Source organism: Lytechinus variegatus, chromosome 18 (assembly GCF_018143015.1).
Source record: "Lytechinus variegatus isolate NC3 chromosome 18, Lvar_3.0, whole genome shotgun sequence".
NCBI lineage: Eukaryota > Metazoa > Echinodermata > Echinoidea > Temnopleuroida > Toxopneustidae > Lytechinus > Lytechinus variegatus.
The window spans coordinates 1,733,458-1,757,875 of record NC_054757.1 but is presented as its reverse complement, the minus strand read 5'-3'; the positions used below and the strand labels follow the sequence as shown (position 1 = coordinate 1,757,875).

Genomic DNA, 24,418 nt, shown 5'->3' with positions numbered 1-24,418 from the left:
TATACATACAAGTATATACATAATATCAAAACGTACGAAACAAATTGTAAATGTTGGAGATGGAAAGAAACGAAATAAAATGAAATGAAAAAATAAAAAAGTCAAATTCGGTAAGTAATTAACGTTCACAATCGCAAATCAGGAATTTTAAGCAGACGAATTTACAAAATATTGCCTATTTTTTGTGTGAAGTTTTGGTGGTCAAATCAACTAAGAATGGTAAAACATTAAATCTTGATTCCGCTGTTACTATAATTCGGAACATTTACTACCAAAAATAAGCACTCAGTCACGGCCATTGTCAGGACTTCGTTTGTTTGTCAGCTTTTCTTCAATTTTCAACCTTAATCATAATATATCACTGACATCCGACACTTGAATATAGGCTAAAATCCAAACCCTCGCCATAATCTATTGAAAATACTCGTCAAATCACAATAAACAGGTTAGAGGTCATTGTCGAAAATTTGTGAACCGGGGAACAGCAGGGTCCCGCAACACAAAGGTTAGAGATAAATTGCAAAATGAAATGACCAATCAAGATCATCGTTGCATGAGCGTTTTGCTCGGTAGACTGACTAGGAACCAATCAGAATTGTTCTTTCATCTTGGCGAGTAATTGATAACCTTTGTGTTATGGGGGCCCCTGCCTGATCGTCCTTACGTTTGGAGCCGACGAAAAATTGCAAATAAGTCTTTTATCTAGAATCTGCAGGAGTACACTGCTGTTTCGATTTACCGATTTTCTACAAAAGCTGCTTTGTCAGGAAGGTCTTTCTGACAACGTTTCAGAAAGCGTCTATACATGTACAGGTGGCGATAACCCCCTATTGTCTTATTTACATGAATTGTTGGTTTTTGGTAAATGAATTTTCTTTGTCTTTGTCATTTGTGACGTTTCGTTCCGAATCATTCAAATACGATCGTATAGGTACGCCATGAGAAAAAAATATTCGTAATACGTTAATGAAATGTACGTGATGAAAGATCTCAAATTATAAATCATAAAGTCAATAAAAACTGCCTTTTTACATGCCATAAATTGTGTAAATTGAAGAGTGTATGGAGAGTGACAGTATACCATGTAAATGAAAGCCTATTGAAAAAAATGATTCATCAATACAAATAGCTCTATGTGTATATATATACGTTTTTTTGGACTGAGGATGAGGTTTGATTAAATTGAAGCATGATCCGTTTAACAAAATAATGTGACGTTTTATGCGTTATTATTGTTTATCATTATTATTATTATTATTATTTGTTTGGCGTCACCTGTGCCTGGGAGGCGAAAAGCGAACTGAATCACTATGACCCGCAAGTCTCTCCTCCCGATATAACTGATTTGAGGAATGCAGGTGGACCACTACACCGGGGTTTCCCCCTACTCTTATACGAATAGTGCAGTGGGTTCTTAACGTGCAAAGGTGGTGACTCTCCTCTACACGGGGCCTCCATTTAACGTCCTATCCGAGGGACTGAGTGTTTTCCATTGTAACATAGCCTGCATCTATGAAACACGGGAGAGACGTTTACACACAACGCACTGGCTTCAGTCATCCGCCCGGGGTGGACTCAAACCCACGATCTTTGGTTCGACGGGCAGACGCGTTACCGACTGAGCCAACACCGCTCTCACATACAGTTGTCCTCAAAATTATTCATACCCCTTGTGGAAAAACATTCTTCGGTAGATTCTTTACTTGTAAAAGCTATTATGATGTAACTTTCTTTGTATCTTTTGTCTGCTTGTTGCTATGCATGATTTGACATATGAGCTGGCAAGTCTTCATTAGCATAATAAAAGATAGGGTCGAAAGTTATTTTTTGCACTTATTCAGAATTATTCATACCCTTGCCAATACCTCAACAAAAATGTCCTTTTATGACAATGCGCATTATTTTTTACTGTCTGGGAATGTGCTATTCTTTGTTCTATAGTTATTTCAAGATGGTCCAATGAATTAAATACCCTCTTTGTTAAACAAGTCATTGAACAATGATGGAAAATAGCATCTTTCTAAAAGGGTATAAATAGAGGAAAGCATTCTGGTTATTCTCAGTCTCTGATAATCATGGCCAATTAGAAGGAGCTCAGTGAGGACCTACGGCAACGTCTTGTGAATGCCCACATTGAGGGAAAAGGTTACAAGGCCATTTCAAAGCAGTATGACGTCCCTGTGGCAACAGTCCAGAGCGTAATCAAGAAGCACAAGAGGTACAGCACTGTGAAGAACCTTAGTGGGCGTGGCAGGAAGTGCAAGGTGTCCCCTAAACTTGCCAGGAAAATCTGCAGAGAGGTCAACAACAACCCCGGACCACAACCAAGGCCCTACTTGAAACGCTTGACCGGTCAGGGACGAAGGTGTCCCGGTCCACCATCGAGCGAGTCTTTCACAAAGGAGGTCTCCATGGACGCAGGCCTCGGAAGACACCGTTGCTCAGGAAGAAACACCTGAAGGCTCGACTGGCCTTTGCTAGATGTCATCTGAAGCAAAATCCAAGCTTTTGGTCAACCATCCTGTGGTCTGATGAGACGAAGTTGGAGTTATTTGGCCATATGGATGTTGAATACGTCTGGAGGAAGAAAGGGGAAGCATACAATCCAAAGAACACTGTGCCAACCGTCAAGCATGGTGGTGGGCACATAATGCTATGGGGATGTTTCTCTTCCAGTGGCAAAGGGAACCTCGTTAGAGTCAAAGGAATCATGAAAAAGGAGGATTACATCCAGATCCTTGATGAGAACTTGAAGGAATCTGCCGAAAACTCCAGCTTGGCCCCAACTGGAAGTACCAACAAGACAATGACCCAAAGCATACCGCCAAGCTGGTGAAGAAATGGTTCAAGGACCATGATGTCAACGTCCTAGAATGGCCAAGTCAGAGTCCTGACCTGAATCCGATCGAGAACTTGTGACGAGACCTGAAAGTCAGAGTGATGGCTAGGAACCCGACCAACCTGACCCAGCTTGAGGCCTACGCCAAGGAAGAATGGGCCAACATCCCGCAGGAGACGTGCAGGAAGCTTGTGGACACTTACAGGAATCGTCTAGAAGCAGTCGTAAAGAACAAAGGCTATGCTATTGACTATTAATGAAAGACATTGGACTCAGAAAACCTAGGGTATGAATAATTTTGAACATGACATTGTTTGAATATCTATGAATAAAATACCCCTGAAAAGAGAAATTTCTTGAATTGTGCATTGTTGTTATTCTTTCACTAGTAGGTCACACATAAATCATAGAGAAACTTGATAAAATGCATTTATTTCATCACAAACATGAAAAATCACAAATATCAACAAGGGTATGAATAATTTTGAGGACGACTGTATATCCTCACCTATTATCGTGTCATTTTTTGTATTGAAAAGTATGTATATGCATGCCAAAAAAAATCATTAAGGTAGAAAATACAGGATGAGAATCCTGCGTGCACAGTCGTGCCTGTGTGATGGGGTGCACTGACTTTTCTTATAGATTTATTTCATTTATCAATTTATTAATTATTTATTGGTATATTTATTCATTTATTTGTATATTTATTGGTTTATTCATTTATCTATCTATTTATTTTTATGCACATAAAAAAATTAACCAGCAGCACACGCTGAACGATTCATGAAGAACAATATAAGAAAGCAAATGAATAAAAACGTAACATTATCCGTCAAAACTTAAATCCAATTTAAAGTTGTATCTCGTAAATAGCGTGAATAGAAGATTGTGGAAGAGAGAAATAAACACGAGGGAAGAGAGAGAGAGAGGGGGAGAGTGAGGGAGAGAGAGAGGAAGACAGTGAGAGGGAGAGAGAGAGGGGGAGTGGTGACTTAGAGGAGAGTGACACGAAGAACGTAAAAGACAAAATATTGTCAATTATGATGATGACAAGATGACGAGTATCGCTTCAGTATTCCAGGTATATATACCATGTATATTGGGAGAAGAGATGTTATCATCATAACCAATACTTTGCCATGATAACATCCGTTTCCTGCTCAGTGTATAATTAATCATATTCATAACACAAATTCAGACAGGAAGGATTATCATAGTAGTGTAGGCACATTACATATTTTGAAAGCATTAAAATGGTAAATCCTATTTACGCTGGCACCAAATAGAATTAAGTGCTCTTCTAAAAGCGGTTTCATGACATCATTACTTGGTATATTATGAAGAGAAGAAGAATAACAATCATGTTATGAAGATGTAATTACCACAACATGATTTGTTAACTAACAAACAAATATGTTATAAAAAATATAATTATGACAACATGATTTGTGAATAAATATATACAACAACATGAATTGTGAACTAACAACCAAATATGTTATGAAAATATAATTACAACAACTTGATTTGTGAACGACAACGATACCTAAAGTCGTACTCGAAGCTGAAAATAAGTAATTCAAATAAAGAGAGTAAAAGAAAAAAAAACTGTTGATATATAATTTCATCAAAATAGGATAGAAATAAAGCAGTTAGAGTCTACTAAATCTTAACTATTAAATTTGTGCATCATTTCGTAAAACAACTTAGACACGTCGTCATGAATGTATTATGGGAGGGCTGATGCTTATGCCATGTCCTAACGTTTTTTATCATAATATGAAATCATAAATATTTCAGTTTCTCATACGTGTAGAAATTTCCATACAAGGCTGTGCGAAGAACGTATTAGAAGCACATCATAATATTTTGCGATCACGTTTTTAAGAACACAATGGGACAAGTATTTCCGATTCGTTTGATAAATTACAAAAAAAGACATTAACTGGTGATTTCTGTCCCTGCTGCCCGGGGGGGGGGCACTCGACCAAAAAAGTGGTGGGGGTGTGCCGCGGGCGAGACAAAAAACGGGGGCCTTGGAGCGGGCTTATTGTAAAAAGGAGGGTCCTCGGAACGGGCTTCGGAACGACAGATGTTTGTGAAAACGGGGGTCCTTGGAACGGATCGCCAGCGTGTGAGTGCGTATGCATCCCTATGGAACGGTCATGTGTGCATGATGCAGCTAGCGCGGCCTCCGCCGGGGGAGCTCTGCGGCCGCTTTTCACCAAAATTGCGGCTCATTCAATGCGATCGGAGCGGCGTAACGAAAAATATGCGAAGCTTTGGAGCGGATTTCTATGGAAGCTTAAAAGTGCCACCGAGATGTTGAGATAATTATCTCGGGAAGTCGACATCGTGATAGCAAAAGATAAGATGACGAGATCCCGGATCTCATCATGTCGACATCTTTTAGAAGAGATGATGAGATGACAAGATCCCGAATCTCATCATGTCAACATCTTTTAGAAGAGATGATGAGATGACAAGATCCCGGATCTCATCATGTCAACATCTTTTAGAAGAGATGATGAGATGACAAGATCCCGGATCTCATCATGTCAACATTTTTCAGAAGAGATGATGAGATGACAAGATCCCGGATCTCATCATGTCAACATCTTTTAGAAGAGATGATGAGATGACAAGATCCCGGATCTCATCATGTCAACATTTTTCAGAAGAGATGATGAGATGACAAGATCCCGGATCTCATCATGTCAACATCTTTTAGAAGAGATGATGAGATGACAAGATCCCGGAACTCATCATGTCAACATCTTTTGAAAGAGATGACGAGATGACAAGATCCCGGATCTCATCATGTCAACATCTTTTAGAAGAGATGATGAGATGACAAGATCCCGGATCTCATCATGTCAACATCTTGTAGAAGAGATGATAAGATGACAAGATCCCGGATCTCATCATGTTGACATCTTGTAGAAGAGATGATGAGATGACAAGATCCCGGATCTCATCATGTTGACATCTTGTAGAAGAGATGATGAGATGACAAGATCCGGATCTCATCATGTTGACATCTTTTAGAAGAGATGATGAGATGACAAGATCCCGGATCTCTTCATGTCAACATCTTTTAGAAGAGATGATGAGATGACATGATCCCGGATCTCGTCATGTCGACATCTTATAGAAGAGATGATTAGATGACAAGATCTCGGATCTCATCATGTCGACATCTTTTAGATGAGATGATCTGACAAGATGCTTGCACCTGCACGTATTAACACCGGCAGGAAGTTGATTGGATATTCGATTTTCGATATTCAAACTGTGATGTTGGTTCGATATTCAGGTTCGATATTCTAACGCGTGTGAATTCGGTTAATTTTCGATATTCAAAATTAGGGACTTTCAAAGCTAAATAGGGGGGTTAACAGGTGCAGCACATCTCGGGCAACCATAAAATAATACACTGGCTTGCCCTATTACGAGGACATTTAGGGGACAAGGTCAGTGAATAAAAGGGCATGAAATTTTTAATTTTTGATTTTTTTCGAGGGACCCCTAGGGATATCCCAACGGCTTAACCAGGGTAACCACGTATCTTAACTTGTAGAACTCGACTCGGGCAACCAGATAAACACTAGCTTGACCCGGTGCATGCACATTTAGGGGGCTCAAATTAACTAAGATAAAGGAACATTGGGCTATATCAAGCAATTTTTATATTAATAAAGTGATTTTTTTAGCTGCCCCAAAGATATCCCAACGGCCTATAGCCGGGGCAACCAGGCATCCTAACTTGTAGAACTTGACCCGGGCAACCGGATTTGCACTAGCTTCATCTGGCGCATGTAAATTTTGGGGGCTCAAATTAACAAAATTAAAGGAATATAGGGCTATTTCAAGCATGGGGAACCACAGTCCTGACTTTTTCCCCCATCCCTTGGTGCCGCCAATGGGTACAGTAAAAAAAAACAAGGAAAGATAGAAAACAAAAAAAAAGAGAAAGAAGCGAAAGGGGGAAATAGGAAAGAAAAGGAGGGGAAAAGGGAGAGAAAGAAAATGGAGAACGGATGGGTCGTATCATTGTATGAACAGGATATTTTATAATCATGCCCCGAGCATTAGGGCGAAGCTCAGTGCGTGATAAGGACAAAAAAGAGGGGACAGACCAAACACACCATGGCGCACGCAGCAAAAATTTGCTTAATAATAAATCTCAGGCGAGCGATGTGAGCGAGAAAAAAATCACCTTTAACTTTGATTTTGACATGGTATGCAGAAAATGACATCATATTTCTTCCTTTCCTTTCTTCTCTTTTATCATTTCTTTTTTGTTTTCGGTTGTAGAACTTTTTTTGGGGGGGGAGGGGGTAGTGCTATGCGGATCGGGTCCGGGGCAATGACGGCACCAAGTTTTTTAACCTAGGAGGAGGAAAAAGAACATTTTGGGGCCGGGGGTGGTGACACGCAATTTTTTAAAAATCGAGCGAGAAGCTCGAAAATGCAGTCCCTACTGAATTGAAAAGGGACCTGTTAAGGATTAGCTGTTTGCATTAATTGGGTCATGAAGATGATATCTCACCACATAAATAATGCGAGCGCGAAGCGCGAGCTGAAAATTTTTGATATCCGGGATGATACCTGGACGTTCTAAGCACTTTTTGTAATACTAATCATTAACTGAATGGCTATCTAATTAGCTGAAAATATTTCATTTATGAAAATCATGAATACGCAGGATATGTATCTCGCTAAAACGAATAATGAAAGCTCTAATAACATAGGATTTTTAAGCCCCATGTGAACAGATAATTTACTTATCTCAATCATAAATAACTGCGAGCGTGTAGCGCGAGCAACATTTTGAATATTATAAAATGGCCTAAAAGATTTATTTTATAGTGACCAAAATTGTTGGGAGCTAAATGTTAACGGTGAATGGATGATAAAATTTTTAAAATTTAAAGAACAAAAACATTTTTAGAGAATTTTGACGTTTACAACACATTTTTTTCTTCAAATTTCGGGAGGGGGGGCAACTCACTGGGGCCTCCCCATTCGGTGGCGCCCACTGGTCTGGGGCGGAGCCCCCGGAACCTCGTGATAATTTTTAATATTGCAGATGGCCAATTTTGTTTTATCAAATCGCGGGTACATACACCACAATTAAATTAAGTTCAACGCAGTTGCGGATAATAAACGAAATATGTTAAAGCACCACAACATAGCAAATGTGGAATAATTTGAAAAAGTCGCTAGCGAGCGAAGCGAGCCACAAAATTTTGGCCTTTTAAAATGATTTTGAAATTAAATTATAATTATGTGATAGTCGCTTTGGAAATTTAGTCGATCAATCAATCAATCAATAGCTTTGAAATTAGTCACGCGATATTGTCTAAAAGAGACATATTTTCGTTCATGAAAGTTTTATTGGAGGGGTATAACTCCTTGCTGATTAATTGAATTGAAAGCTACACATGCAAAAGAAAATGTCTCAAGACAATCATTCAAAGATTAGAGGAGCTTTATACTCATATTTTATATTTTGACAATACGTTTTCTATCGATATACGTCCACATCTTTTCTCCAAGATATGACGATCTACAACAGAAGGTTAAATATATTCATTCGACCCAACCCATTCTCATTTTTTTATTTTGTAGGCTGATTACAAACAAGAGTATGTGTAATGATTAGACTGATTCTAAAAACAAAGAATGGGCAACCACTGACCACATTTTGGGCAATTGAAAGACAAATACATGTATCACTCAGCTTTCGGAATATTTTATTTGTGGAGGAATTTGAACTGAGTATAATAGATGAATAAGATCTGCCCATGAGATGCTTTACCGAGTTGCCCCCTAAATGTGCATGCACCGGGTCAAGCTAGTGTTTATCTGGTTGCCCGAGTCGAATTCTCCAAGTTAGGATATGTGGCTACCCTGGCTATGCCGTCGGGATATCCCTTGGGGCCCCTTGAAAATAAATATTTTTTCATTAAAAATGCTCTAAATAGCCCTTTATTCCCTTTAATTTTGTTAATTTGAGCCCCTTAAATGTGCATGCACCGGGTCAAGCTAGTGTTTATCTGGTTGCCCGAGTCAAGTTCTACAAGTTAAGATACGTGGTTACCCTGGTTAAGCCGTTGGGATATCCCTAGGGGTCCCTCGAATTTTTTTTTTTTAAATTCATGCCCCTTTATTCACTGACCTTGTCCCCTAAATGTCCTCGTAATAGGGCAAGCCAGTGTATTTATGGTTGCCCCAGATGTGCTGCACCTGTTAAACCCCCTATTTAACTTTGAAAGCCCCTAATTTTTTAATATCGAAAATTAACCAAATTCCACGCGTTTGAATATCGAACCTGAATATCGAACCAACTTCACAGTTTGAATATCGAATATCCAATATCCAACCAACTTCGTGCCGGTGTTAATGCGTGCAGGTGCAAGCATCTTGTCAGATCATCTCATCTAAAAGATGTTGACATGATGAGATCCGGGATCTTGTCATCTCATCATCTCTTCTAAAAGATGTTGACATGATGAGATCCGGGATCTTGTCATCTCATCATCTCTTCTAAAAGATGTGTACAGGACGAGATCCGGGATCATGTCATCTCGTCATCTCTTTCAAAAGATGTTGATGATCGAAATACACATACCAAAGCGGATCTGTATTCAAATTCTCCCGCCACGATTAAGGAACAGATAATGCTCGCACTGCAATCGCCGCCGGTGATTCGGGCCATTGTTGACGCAATCTACTCCGAGATTTATGAGAAAATTGCTAGTGATTTGCATGATGGTCTCCAGCTAGAACTTCAAAATAAAATGCGAGAACTACAGTCACTGGAAGTAAAACTGAATAAAGTTTCAAAATGTCTGTCAAAGATAGAGTCAAGTGTTGAAGAGCAAGAACAGTATAGTAGAAGGAGCTGTTTGAGGTTTCATGGAGTGAAAGAAAAACCGAATGAAACAACGGATCAGGCAATCATCAATCTAGCGAAGGATAAGATGGGTATCACTCTAGCACCGACCGACATCGACCGCTCGCATAGACTATCTTCATCTAGGCTAGCAGCATCAAGTGTCGACGAAGGATCGGAATCCACAGAGTCAAGCAGTAAGCCTAGAATTATCATCGCTAAATTCAGCAGATACAATGTAAGGGACGCTATCTACCGCAATCGTATGAAACTTCGGGGCTCCAAGGTCTACATTCACGAGGATCTTACAAGCTACAGATCATCTCTTCTTTTCAAGGCAAGAACCAGTGTCAACGTGAAGAAGACTTGGACATCAGACGGCAAGATAACTGCCTTCACCAACAATGGAAGGAAAGTACGTATTACTTGTGAACGCGATCTTGAAAATCTTGACAGTTAGTTTATCATTTATCTCGATATCTATAAAAGCTTGAATTGTCTTATGGTCAAACTCTTTCCATGTATTAGATGTAAACAGTCAGTTACTAATAATCAAAATGCTGTCTTATGTGTAAAATGCCTTCGATGGATTCATCTTAAAAGTTCATCTCTGAGTTCTGAGTTTTTCATTCTAGTCGATTTGACAGTCTCATAGGCTCAATACACCAACCTAGAAATGTTCTTTCCGATGAAGTTTTTTTCTTGATTCGTGTTCCTATGGGGTCCTAGAACAAATTCAGCTTGGTTGCCAAAAGTTGCCGTTTGGGCAATTTTGCTAATTAGCATAAATCCAAAATGGCCGCCAGATGCCATCTTGAAAACCTAACTTTTGAACCCCTGTCCACAAAATGATGAGTAATGACTCGTTTTAGGGGTTTAGAGATGTGTAGAACCGATTTCTGTAATCATTTTTGCAATATAAGGTCATCTTCAGGTCAAATCCAAGATGGCCGCCAACCGCCATCTTGAAAAATTACTTTCCGAGGCTTATACGTGTTAGATCTAATTTCAGTAAGAATACTCATTTCTTTCATTAATACTAAGTTTTTGTCAAAGAATGATGAATAATCCCTCTTTTCGTGAGTTATTTGGTATGCTGATTCCATTTCTGTTAATAATTTTGCAATATAGGATCATCTCCAGGTCAAAATAATCCAACAGGACCACTAAACGCCATATTAAGAAAAAAAAACTACTTCTGAGATTATTGAACATTGAAGAAGTGCTCTCCCTAATAAGGTTGTTGTTATATGTATTGGAGCTCATGTAAGGAGATTTCAGTGAGAATGATTCATTTCTTTTAATCACTCCATTTTTAGTTCGAGGTCAAGTCATGTCTAATATGGTCAGATGGTTGATAGATTTCGTCATTAACCGCTTACTTTAGAATGAAACCATTCAAGGTTTGGGCTATGATTTCGGGAGTTTTGATCCTTTTTTATTTCTGTGCAATCATACTTTTCCAGTGAAATGACTTTAAAGTATTATTTGAATAAAAAGTGATTTCTCGGTAATATTTAAAAAAAATAGTTAACTTATTAACTTCCTTTATAATTATTATTGGACTTTTCCTCCTGACAAGAGCCATTGACTTGGTCAGCAGGAGTGCACTCTTTAGCCTCCTGCAGAAGATAGGCTCCCCAAAACTGTTCCACGGTCAGGATTGTTCTCATTCGTGAAATGTTTTACGGAAACGATGTCGCCCTGCCTCTCAAGAAGTGGGAGTACAAGACCTAGTCATACATAACAGCTGCCTGTCCTGTGCATGTTAAGGGTTTGGATCATCCATCAGCCTTTGAGACAGTCAGAAATCCTGATAGACTCAAGACACCGACTGTCCTCCAAATACACACTCGTCTGGTTGTGGTGGACCCCTCACCTACCTTGGACCGACTATATGTCTCTTGCCCCCTTTCACAGGACAAGCATAGGGATTGTAAAATCTGTCAGTCATGGCCAAGCTCCTGCACGGAAATAAGTCCTGGAAAACGTACGCAGACCAAGAAAAGTGGCGAAAAACCTTCCATGTCAGCTGCCTCGGACGTATCATGCACGTCAAATGGCAGGACAAAGTGAAAAATGCAGAGGCCCTTTAGCGTACGTGCTGGCATCAAAAGCTTATTCTCGCTCCTTATGCCTAGGTCACATAGCCCGGCCGATGAGGTTCCGATGAGCCAGCGATGCGATTTTAGCCGGACACCGGCCGGACTCCCGTGGTCACCGGCCGGCGTTTGGGGCTAAAAACCGCATCGGTGGCAGCTCGGTGAAATTTAACTTCGGAGTTAAAAATTCGACGGGCTCTCACCGAGCTCCCTCATCGCAGCCCCATCCTTACCACATCGGAATACGCATCGGCCGGTGTACGACCGAGTATCGGCCGGTGTCCCGTGCCAGTTTATGTTTATTGCCATATTTATTGTGTATGTGGTAACATCCAAGGTATGAAAACTAAAGTTCTGTCGTTGTCTTTATTGTTTTTATCTTTTTAACATCTTAGAGCAATAAACTGAGAACTCAAAAGGTAAAACAAAGTTAATTTAGAAGGAAAGAAAATGTCATTTAGAAGGTTTTATAGAACACACCATAAAAATTGGTTAATTTTAACAAAGTTGCATAGATCAAAAGTTAAACAGTACTCAAGTAAAAATTAATATTTCGTAAGACTTTATCTGATATGTAAACAATGGAGATCCTTCCTCATTATGAAAAAACACATACTTTTTAAAAGGTGAAAACATATTAATGGGCAATCATTTGAAGCCTATTACAAAATTACAAAGCTAATCATATTGGTTGATACAAGTGTTTTTCTTTATGAAAGGTTAGTTTTTAAAGGTGAAAGAAAAGATACAATGACGATTATTCTTTGATTAAAAATAATTCAATCACAATGAATGTGTTGCTGTTGTATTATTTACACACATCTCATCTTATTCATACTGGTGTATTTTAATATTGATTTATTCTTTCAAACAGGTTTGATTTCTTTTGGCATTTATTACTAGTGTTCAAATTAAAAAGAGCAAAGGCAATGTTTTAAGATTACCCAATAACAGATTTATTTGCAAACAACATACTGAATAATGGAAAGTATAACACATCAAAAATGCGTTAAGTCCTGAGAAGAATAATGGAATGTCTGTGGCTGCATCCGGTATACTGTAACAATATTAGACACAAGTTACTGCTGGTTTATTGCCACATCTTGCCATGGCACACTCCCGGCAGGACTGCAAAAGTAATTCTTGAGGTATGCGCGCAGTTCTTTGCCTGGTCGGGTCAATCTTGGCCCGTGCCCTGCTGCTTGCACATCTTCGAGCACGGCTTGGTCTCGCCATGCACCCGCGATGATCTGACCCTGCTCATCTTCCCGGTCGAGGTCAGCATTCTGAAGGTTGGGGTAACGAGTCCTCATGAGGTTGTGAAGGGTCATGCAGGCCTTGACGATCTTGGTAACTTTCGACGGTCTCAATCCCAGGGTTGTTAGCAGACATCTGAAGCGATTGGCGAATATACCAAACGCGTTTTCAACCACACGGCGTGCCCTGGAACACCGGTAGTTGTAGATCCGCTCGTCCCGTTTCAGGTGCCGATGAGGGTAAGGCTTCATCATGTATGGCCGTAGGGGGAAGGCGTCGTCTCCGACCATGTAGTAGGGTGTGTCCTGGTCGTCATTTGGTAGGGGATCCGGCTGGGGTAGTCCGATCGTTCCCTCACGCAGACCTGGCTCCAGTCGCGACCGGTTAAAGATGCCGGCGTCGGAATACGACCCTGGTGACCCCACATCCGCCCAGATGAACTTGTAGTCAGAGTTTACCACTGCAAGCATGACGATGGAAAAGAAGCCTTTGTAGTTGTAGTAAAGTGAGCCGCTCTTGGGGGGCTTCTTGATGGCGACATGTTTCCCATCGATCGCGCCACAACAGTGGGGAAAGTTCCATCTGTCTCCGAATCCCTCGGCTACCGGGCGCCACTCATCTTCTGTCTGGGGAGTGGCCCACATCTCGTCCTCGTATTCGTCGTAGATGGCCTGACAGACCTCGGGGACGAACAGAGAGATGGTGTTGTGTGGGACACGAAACGCGAACGCCAGATCATGATAGCTGCTTCCGGTCGCCAAGAACCTCAAGGTGATCGCCAGCTTCAGCCCAGGATCCAAGGGGGTTCGATGCCTGCAACAGAAGAGGGTGAAATATGAATAAAATCAAACTAGAATAAATATGGATGGAAGACATTTCAGCACAATTTGACAGTAGGTTCATAAAGTGTAAACTTACGTTGTGGTCTTGGCAATGCGGGGGCCAACTCGGTCAAGCAACTCATAGAACATCTGTGGCACCATGCGGAGGTAGGATTTGAAGTCGGCAGCGTGCTCGGCCTCGAGTTCCCTCATGAGCGTCTCATACTGGCCGAAACGAGGTCTGCGTAGGATCCACTCGCGCACCCACCAACGTCTTATTCTTCTGCCGGCCCTCTGTCGCTCCCTCTCGGCTTCTTCGAGCAGTGCTGCCAGGACCAAGTTGTACTGGAACCTCGCCTGAGCTAGCTCGTGTTCTAACAACGCCATTCGTAGTCTTCTCGGTGCAGCCATAGTGATGAACTGACCATTCCAGGTAGGGTGGACATATATATACAGGTATGGAATAGCTGACCATCGGCCCCCCAAGTCCGAGGTACACCGGCCGAACATCGGCCGGGCAGTGTTCGAAGCCCGTTAACAACCCGGCCGGTGATCGCACGGTGTCCTTTAACCTGCTCGGGTACCGGCCGTATACCCCCCGATGTCCGGCCGACCATCGGCCGGACATCGGCCGGTAGTTGCTGCCACATCGGCCGAAAAAAATCTCCACTTTTGAGACAGACTCCGGACGGTCATCGGCCGGTGTTTGGTCGGTCGCCTGTAGATTTCCGGACGGAGCCCGGTCACGTCACCGAGCTATGCCACCGATGAGGGGAGCTCGGCGAAACCTCAAAAATCCACCGAGCTCCACCGATGCCGGACACCGGCCGGGCTATGTGACCTAGGCTAGTCAAAGGCACCTCAGGTGGTTGGGGCATATTTGCCGCATGAAACCTTGGCGAATCCAAGAAGGGATTCGCCAAGGTAAGGTGAGCTATGTGATTGGTCTCACCCCATCGGTAGATCACACCTCCGTTATAAAGACACCTGCAAACGTGACATAAAATAGACACTAACACTTATGAAGGTGTAGATGATAGTCGCCATTCTATGGAGAGCTACTAAGTACAGGGGTCAAGATGTCAGAAAATAATCGGAATGCTAAATTGGCAGGCCAAAGGCCTAGGAGGAAGGCTAGGGCAGCATCTCTATATAAACGTGTCTCAGCGCCATCCTCCTTCATCTGTAAAAAATTGCTCTAGAGACTGCCACTCTAGAGTGGAGCTCTATAGTCACTCTCGAAAATGTAAGGCCGAGCGCTACACCATCGTCTTTTAAGGCGAACTGATGCCTACCAATCATTGGACACATTGATTTAGAAAAAAATATTGATAAAACACTTTCAAATTCAAATAAGACCCTAAAAGCCTCTTCAGTATAAAGGTATGGATGGACCTTAAAAATAAAAATACACTCGGAATGGATCATGGCCCAAACCTGAAGAGGATTCATTCTAAGTTGAGCAATTAATGTTGAAATCTAAGATGTAACTTCACCTTGACTTTGAACTTGAGAATTGATAAAAGAAATAAGTATTCTTACTGAAATCCCTTTACATTAGTTCTAACACGTATAAGCCTCGGACAGTAATTTTTCAAGATGGCGGTTGGCGGCCATCTTGGATTTGATCTGAAGATTATCCTTTGTGCAAAATAACTGCATGAATTGAATCAACATAACAAATGACTCATGAATAGAGTTATTATTCATAATTCTGGGGCAAAGTGTTCAACAATTGATATTTCAAGATGGCGTCATATGGCGGCCATCTTGGATTTGACCTGAAGATGAGATTATATTGCAAAATAGACAGCAGAAATGGATTCTGCACACCCCAAAACCCCTAAATAGAGGTATTACTCGTCATTCTGGAGCAAGGGGAACAAAAGTCAATTTTCAAGATGGCATATGGCGGCCATCTTGGATTTGACCTGAAGATGACCCTACATTGCAAAAATGATTACAGAAATCGGTTCTACACATCTCTAAACCCCTAAAACGAGTCATTACTCATCATTTTGTGGACAGGGGTTCAAAAGTTAGGTTTTCAAGATGGCATCTGGCGGCCATTTTGGATTTATGCTAATTAGCAAAATTGCCCAAACGGCAACTTTTGGCAACCAAGCTGAATTTGTTCTAGGACCCCATAGTAACACGAATCAAGAAAAAAACTTCATCGGAAAGAACATTTCTAGGTTCGGAAAATGTCAAATCGACTATTCGGATACTGATTGGATTTGCGATGTATGCCTGTACAGAGAATTGCCTTTTCATCTAATTGATCAATATGGAGAGACGGAAGGACCAAGTGTAATTGATACAACTACAAATGACAACCATTATGACTCTATCCCACTTGTCTTTGAAAAACTGAATTGTAACAAGGGATTGAAAATTGGACATCTAAATGTATGTACTTTGTTAAAAAATGTAGATGAAATTAATCATATTTTAGAACAAAGCAATTTGGATATCTTAACTCTCAGTGAAACAAAGTTGGATAGCAATATATTTGACTCTGAAGTTTCCATATGTGGCTATAATATTATCAGACTGGACCGAAATAGACATGGTGGTGGTGTCGTTATGTATTTAAAAGATTTTAATTTGTTACTTCAATATCTGGATTCTTGGTGTCTTGATTTTATCATACTTGGTGATATGAATTGTGATGTATCAAAAAAACCTCAAAACTTTCATACTAAAAAATTATTATCGCTTGCCAGTGATTATAATATGAAACAATATATTTCAAAAGCTACCAGGGTAACTGACACGTCTTCCTCAACTATAGATTTACTATTTTCTTCTAATGATGACATAATTCAATTCTGTGATGTTGTAACAGTTTCCATTAGTGATCATTACATGATTGTTGCACGTTTAGGAAAAACTAAAATGACATTTTCTAAGCACAATTATGTCACCTATCGTGATTTGAAAAAAATGAATTTTTCCTCATTCTGTAAGGAACTGCATAAATGTTCATGGTCTCAGATCCTTTCTGAAAATGATGTAAACACAGCCTACGATAATTTTCTAAATATGTATAATGATATCCTAAATAGGTTTGCACCTGTGAAACGTAAACGAATACGTAAGAAAAGTGTTCCATGGATCAATGAACAGATTTTAACGATGATGAAGCTTCGTGATCAGTGTAAAGAAAGGGCTCGCTTATCTGGTGACCCAGATGTCTGGCGTGAATATAGACTGTTACGCAATCAAGTCACGGCAAAGCGACGTAAATCCAAAAGGGAATATATAACAAAGAACATTCTTGAGAACTCTGGCAATAGTGCTGGGATATGGAAACTGCTAGGTAAAATCCTTCCAAACAAACGTAAAAGTCAAACTTTGAAATCTCTTGATATTGGTGGTGGTATATTGTCTGATCCTGAAGACATCGCAAATTATATGAATAATTATTTTGCTAATATAACTAAAGAACTTAAAGATGGTGCCCAGTTTACTCAGAAAACGTTTGAACCAACAATCAAATGCTCGACTGTGTTTTCTTTTAATGAAGTTACACAGAACGATATAGTAAAGTGTTTTAATGAGATTCCAAAAAATAAGTCTTCAGGATTAGATGGTATACCTACCTGTATCTTAAAAGACTCAGTTTCACATATTATTGTACCATTGTTACACATAATAAATCTTTCTCTTAAACAGGGAATAGTTCCATTAGACTGGAAAATGGCTAAGCTCACGCCATTATTTAAAGGTGGTAACTTAAAGGATCCTACTAATTATAGGCCAATTTCCGTATTGCCTGTACTGTCAAAAATAATGGAAAAGGTTGTTTTTAAACAAGTTTATAAATATGTTTCTGATAATGATATACTTTCAAATAATCAGTTTGGATTTCGCCCCAATTATTCAACAAATACAGCCCTCTTTACAATTACAGAAAATATTCGTAAAGAATTGGATATTGGGCACGCTGTTGGCTTAGTATCGCTTGACCTTCGGAAAGCATTTGATATGGTTTCCCACGATATTCTGTTAACAAAACTTGATCTTCTGGGGTTCGATGAGTCAAGCTTACGATGGTTCCAAAGCTATTTAACTTTAAGAAAACATGTAACAGTTATCAATAATACATTTTCTTCTTATAATACAATTACCTGTGGAATTCCGCAAGGGAGTATAATTGGTCCATTGATGTTTATAATTTTCATAAATGATATTTCTACTGTTGTAAAGTTTAGCAGTATTTCAATGTACGCTGATGATACCTGTATATACTATTCCTCAGATAATGTTTCTGATTTATGTTCCTGTCTAAATGAAGATTTGGCACGGATTTCAGACTGGTTGAAATGTAATGAATTATTACTGAACCCTAAGAAATGTGAATTTATCATATTTGGATCAAGGCGTAAATTATTAGCATTTGCAAATGCACAAGTTCAAATTGACGGTGAAAAAATCAGAAGAGTGGAAGAGTGTAAATACCTTGGCGTTATGCTCAGTGCACCGCTTAACTGGAATGCACATGTTAAATTCGTTAAGACGAAAGCAACAAAAGCCCTGTATTGTTTGAAACGGCTCAGGCCGTACATCAGTCTGAATACTGTTATAATGCTTTACAAAGCACTTTTTCAACCACACTTTGATTACTGCTCTATAGTATGGTTCAATGCAGGGAAAGTTTTACTTAAAGAATTAAGTGTTCTTCAAAATCGAGCACTGCGTATGGTCTTAAGAGTTGATTATAGATACAGTTCCAATCTATTGTATTCTACTCTGAACATTGATAAGTTAGAATTGCGATGGAAAAAACAGGCAGTTTCCTTTATATTTAAATTACTTCATGGACTACTTCCATCTTTCTTGTGCTCCAAAATAAGCATCAAGAAAAGTAATTATTCTCTTCGAAATTACCAGTGTAGGATTAATCTCGAAAAACCCAAAACTAATTTTATAAGGGACGGTGCTCTCTATATAGGTATTCAATTATTTAATTCCTTACCAAGTAATACCCGGCAACTGGATCAGTTCTCTTTATTTATGAAATCAGTTAATTCCATCGACTTCTAACTCATCTGCGGGGGGGGGGGCTAGAGAATTTCTATGATTTATCTTCGCACTGCGGTTTTATGTAGTTTTACTTATTGTTTTTCATTTTAATTATGTATGTCTTATATTATGTGTTACTGTAATATTTAAAATATTTTCGTATTGTCTCACTTTTACATGTTTTTTAATGTTCACGGACTTGCTGAAAAGCAGTCTGTTATGACTGAATGTAAGTTTTACCGTGATTAAATAAATACAATACAATACAATACAATACAATACATGATGAGTTCCGGGATCTTGTCATCTCATCATCTCTTCTAAAAGATGTTGACATGATGAGATCCGGGATCTTGTCATCTCATCATCTCTTCTAAAAGATGTCAACATGATGAGATCCGGGATCTTGTCATCTCATAATCTCTTCTAAAAGATGTCGACATGATGAGATCCGGGATCTCGTCATCTTATCTTTTGCTATCAAGATGTCGACTTCCCGAGATAATTATCTCAACATCTCGGTGGCACTTTTAAGCTTCCATAGATTTCTCTCTTCTTTTTTCTCGATAAGAAGAATATGCTATTCCTTGGAGCGGCTTTCTTTGTTCTTTTTCTCAACAAGGCAAAAATGCTATGCCTTGGAACGGAAATTTGAGTGTGAAAATGGGGGTCCCCTCCGCGGCACATACCCACTATGCATTATATACTGAGTGCCCCCCCCCCCGGGGCCCTGCTGCTCAGTAAAAATAATGATCAAATAATGGTCAACTTACAGCAAGGTTTACCAAACCAAAAGTTGTAAGATCTTTGATCTCTTAACTCACAATCGTCATGAGGAATGATGTTTGGATAGAATACGCTATGGTTCGATTATGTAATGTCTCTCAAAGTATTGCTTCCCGCATATGACTTGAAGTTTTTTACCATGGGCTATGATAACTAGGGCAAAGGGGAGGACATAGGGGAAAGGGAATAAATGATGCTGGAAAAGGAAAGAATGAAAAAAATGAACCAAAAATAGATAACATAAGAAATGAAGAACGGTGCCAGGAAAGAAACAAGTAAGACGAAAAAGGAAATAAAGGGAGGTAAGAATGAAACGAAAATGAAAATACAAAATAAAAGAAGAACCATCTCCAAGACTACTACTACTGCTGCTTCTACTATGCTGCTGCTGCTATATACTACTACTACTACTACTACTACTACTACTACTACTACTACTACTACTACTACTACTACTACTACTACTACTACTACTACTACTACTACTACTACTATTACTACTACTACTACTACTACTACTACTACTACTACTACTACTACTATTATTACTACTACTACTACTACTACTATTACTACTACTACTACTACTACTACTAAAACTACTACTACTACTACTATACTACTACTACTACTACTACTACTACTACTACTACTACTACTACTACTACTACTACTACTACTACTACTACTACTACTATACTACTACTACTACTACTACTACTACTATACTACTACTATACTACTATTACTACTATACTACTACTACTACTACTACTGCTGCTGCTGCTGCTGCTACTTCTACTACTACTACTATTACTACTACCAATAATAGTAGTAATAATAATGATAATGATAATAAAAAAAAGAAGAAGAAGAATAACAACAACGATAATAATAACAATGATAAATAATAAAATCAAATAACAATTAAAAATGAAGTACTCGAGTTTACAAAATAATAGAAATATATAGGAAGAAGGGAAACGGATAAAGAAAAAAAAACACGTTAATAAAAAAAGAAACCAGATTGATTTAAAAAAAAAACATCAAAGACGAAACACTTCAGAAAATTGTGGCAATTCTTTAAAAGTTGCAACCATCCTCATAAAAAACTAAACTAAACTAATCCATTTTAATGAATAATTAATGGGAAAATAAAGGAAGAAATCAATTGACCCAGTAAACAAAGAGTGACAATAACGCTCATGGACGGAAAATCCTCGATGTAATGACCGCCATTAAAGAAAATATTTTCAAGGTATATGATGTAGATAAAACGTGATATTACGTAATTATTTGAGACAATTTCCTTTCTGACTGAACTATAAAATAATGACATTTTCAAAACCGCATGCCCAGACCCACTGCCCTTTGGTTCATCATTACTAGCATGCGCAGCTGTTTCGTGAGATTTTTTATCATACCGGGGGGGGGGGGGTATAGAGAGACCCACTTCCATAGGCTAATGCAAAAAAAAAAATGGAAATTCTGCGGGGGGGCACACGGCAATAATTTCACAACAGACAAATATGATAATTTTCGGTTGAGTCATGAAAGTTTAAAGCAATGTATTTCTATCGAATTTCATTCAATATCTAGCCGATTTCAATTCTTACTTACCAAATTTACCCAAAATATTAATCCTTGATTTAGAAAATGGTTGATTTTTGGAGTAACTCGCTCACTTGTTTTTTTTTCTTCAAAAATTGATATCGTTTTACATTTATAAACTTTAAGCGTAGGTCATAGTAAATATCTTTAACAGAAATCGATCACCATAGCTGCAAAACATGACTTGCTTGTTGTATGTCGGCGCCTCATAAATGCCATTAGAAAATCGTGAATAGGGTGTCTTGCATGGCGTCTTGCCCCGCCTCTAAAAAATAATTTGGCGCCACCCTATGCCAACTTAAGTATTTTATTAATTCTGATCCATTAGGGTATGTAATTTAAACATGGTCGTATGCAATGGGGGAGCTATCCCTCCCCCCCACTAAATTTTTTTGTAATCATTTTTTTTTCATTTTCATGCGTCGATCTGGGCCCCCCCCCGGAAAGATCAGCGTACGCCCATGATGTTAAACATAATTGAATACTGACTGTAATGAACTTATGACTGTAACAATCAAATAAATGGTCTAGTATTCACCTTCCACAAACATATCACATAATTACAACTGGGAAATGTGGGTCAAGAATAAATTGTCGAAACATCCTTCTGGTTTATGATAATTATTTCGCGGTCATTGGAATATGTTCTCGTGGGAACTAAACTTGACCAGGTTCGTGAAGGAAGTTTTATCGGTCTGTCGGAAGTTTTCAGAAGATCTAGGAACAACCAACAACCGACATGCCATTGAAGGAAATGCTCACTTTAACCTCTCATAATTATTCTGGCGCCTTCATTGCAAACGGTACGGCAAAAACAAAGGGGATTGTACCCCCTTTGCTTTTGATGCCATATTTTGTAAATGTCTCTCGTTGTAGTGGTCAGAGGCTCTTAACAGATATCAAATGTAACGGCAATGGGGACAACATCTTATAATGCGGGTTGTATGAAATTCAATTTTTGCAGACGATTCCCATTCTCTCCCGAGCCCATCCGATCGCTTCCCCGGGATCGCAGCCAGACCAGGCCGGGGTCATTCTCCATGGTTGCAGGAAGAGTTGTATTTAAACACATCAAGCACAAGTCCTAGATACGCACGTGTATGATTGGCTCAAAGCTGAGTTACGATTGATTTCTCGAGTTATGTTTGATTGACACACTTTCTGCAACGGGCACCTGAGGTCATGAATAAGTGGTGTCATTAGATAAATTCTAAGGGTCAACCAACCTTTAATTTGGATGGTGTCATATTTGGACATTGTTTTTATATGATAGGGAACATACTAGATAGAAATAATACCATGGATCAAACTTGACATGAAGATGAGTAAAGATTTCTTTGGTTAAGCTCGGCGCACCCTATACGATCCGATTTTCAATTAACTAGTTACATGTATATCATTTGATATGAACATTCCAGCCTACATCTTCCGAATAGTCGTATGAATATCGAAATTCCAGTCTAAATCTAGCTGCCCTTTTAGGGATAAATCAAATTCAATTCCAAATCGTAATGACGTCATCATCGGCTGCGACTTGAAACCGATTTGAACTTTACTCCGACCACAAGGCTTCCAGGAAAGCAGAATTTTAATTTTAGTATTCCTCACATTACGCCAAACTTGAAATGATTTTTTTTTACTTACATACTTCATGTATAAATATGCAATCTGTTCAAAACTTGCATCGCAACGGATCGTGTAGTGTGCGCCGGGCCGGGGGGTACTTAGATTTGATTTGGACGGGGGTGTGGTGCTGAAGGTTCAAAACCCATACCCATATTTACGGGTCATTTTGGCTTTAAAAAAAGGAAAAAAAGGTTATCACCCAAAATTGGAGGAGAATATGGACCCACATTTAAGGCCAGTATCTAGAAATTGGGGCAATGTTTAAGGCTAGTAACTAAAAATTGGGGCCATGTTTAGGGATTTTCCCAAAATGCGACCCATTCAAGCGGCACATCCCCGTATGCCTTATTTCGTGAGTATCTCCTCCCCCTGGCGCCGGTATTTATAGAGTACGCATTCCCATTTGCGATCCTGGAGGAATGGTTGGTAGGGGTGGGACATCAGGATTGGTGTTCAACAAAAGACTTCGTCATAGATTCATCAAATGAACTCGGAATTCTCCATTTCTCGGCACCCAAATGCATCAGACAGGATAACTTAATGATTCTTCTATTAGTTCGACAATAGGCAAGAACGGTAAAAATAAATCGAAGTATATGTATTCTTCAGGAATGTAAGGTGAGACCTAGCAAATAATCTTGAACTAAAAAAAAATCCCTGAGAGGATATTTGTATTCGTGAGAATGACACTCTTTCCGGGTTTTTTCCTGAAATATGTTGGTTTGTCTATCGGTCTATCGTTTTACATTTAGGAATTCCAGACTAAATTTGAAATTAATATATGAAAAAAAAACAGCAAACCCGAAAAAGGGGAAAAGAGTATAGACTATTTTTGCATCTTTATGAACTACGTCATTAATCATTTTCAATACTCTAAATGATTATTTAATATTAAAGTTAAACCCTTCTTGATAGGACTTTTATCAACTCTTACGTGCTTTATTATTTACAAGATGAACCTATCTCATGTAAAACATGGAAGGCCATATGCAAAATTTTGTTTTATCATGGAGATGGAAAAAGTAAAATGTTCGAAAATAAAAATTTGTGAGGGATCAAAGCGACCGAATCAAATTAAAGGCTTTTTTTTAATGTCGATCAAGAATGCGATGCATACTTTAATCACATAAAAAGTAGGTTTTCAAAATTTCGCGGTTGGGGAGGGGGCAACTGTCCCTGTACAAACATCGCCCTCTCTTTCTAAAAAAAATCATTCCATATTTTTGATTATGTAAGAAATAAATAAATTGACAGAAGGTCGGACTGAAACTACTGAATGATATACCTGGTACTGTAGAGATCCGGTCTTTACGCCCTGAGTAGCGTGACTACCTACCTTGTTGATAATCACCTAACACAATAATGGCGTGCAGACACCATTGAACCGGTAATTACGTCACTTTATTATCATTGTCAAATCGCTTAGCGACTCTGTAGATGATTA

General features: G+C 39.1%; 1 protein-coding gene across 1 annotated transcript; it reads right to left on the bottom strand.

Moving 5' to 3' along the window:
* Positions 1-12,741: 12,741 nt before the first annotated feature.
* LOC121432079 (putative nuclease HARBI1) lies at positions 12,742-14,720 on the bottom strand. Its single transcript, XM_041629926.1, has 2 exons — positions 14,021-14,720; positions 12,742-13,915 (listed from the first exon to the last, which is right to left on the bottom strand). The coding sequence occupies exons 1-2, from the start codon at positions 14,431-14,433 to the stop codon at positions 12,925-12,927; spliced, it is 1,404 nt and encodes a 467-aa protein (XP_041485860.1). The 5' UTR covers positions 14,434-14,720; the 3' UTR covers positions 12,742-12,924.
* Between the last annotated feature and the right edge of the window lie 9,698 nt (positions 14,721-24,418).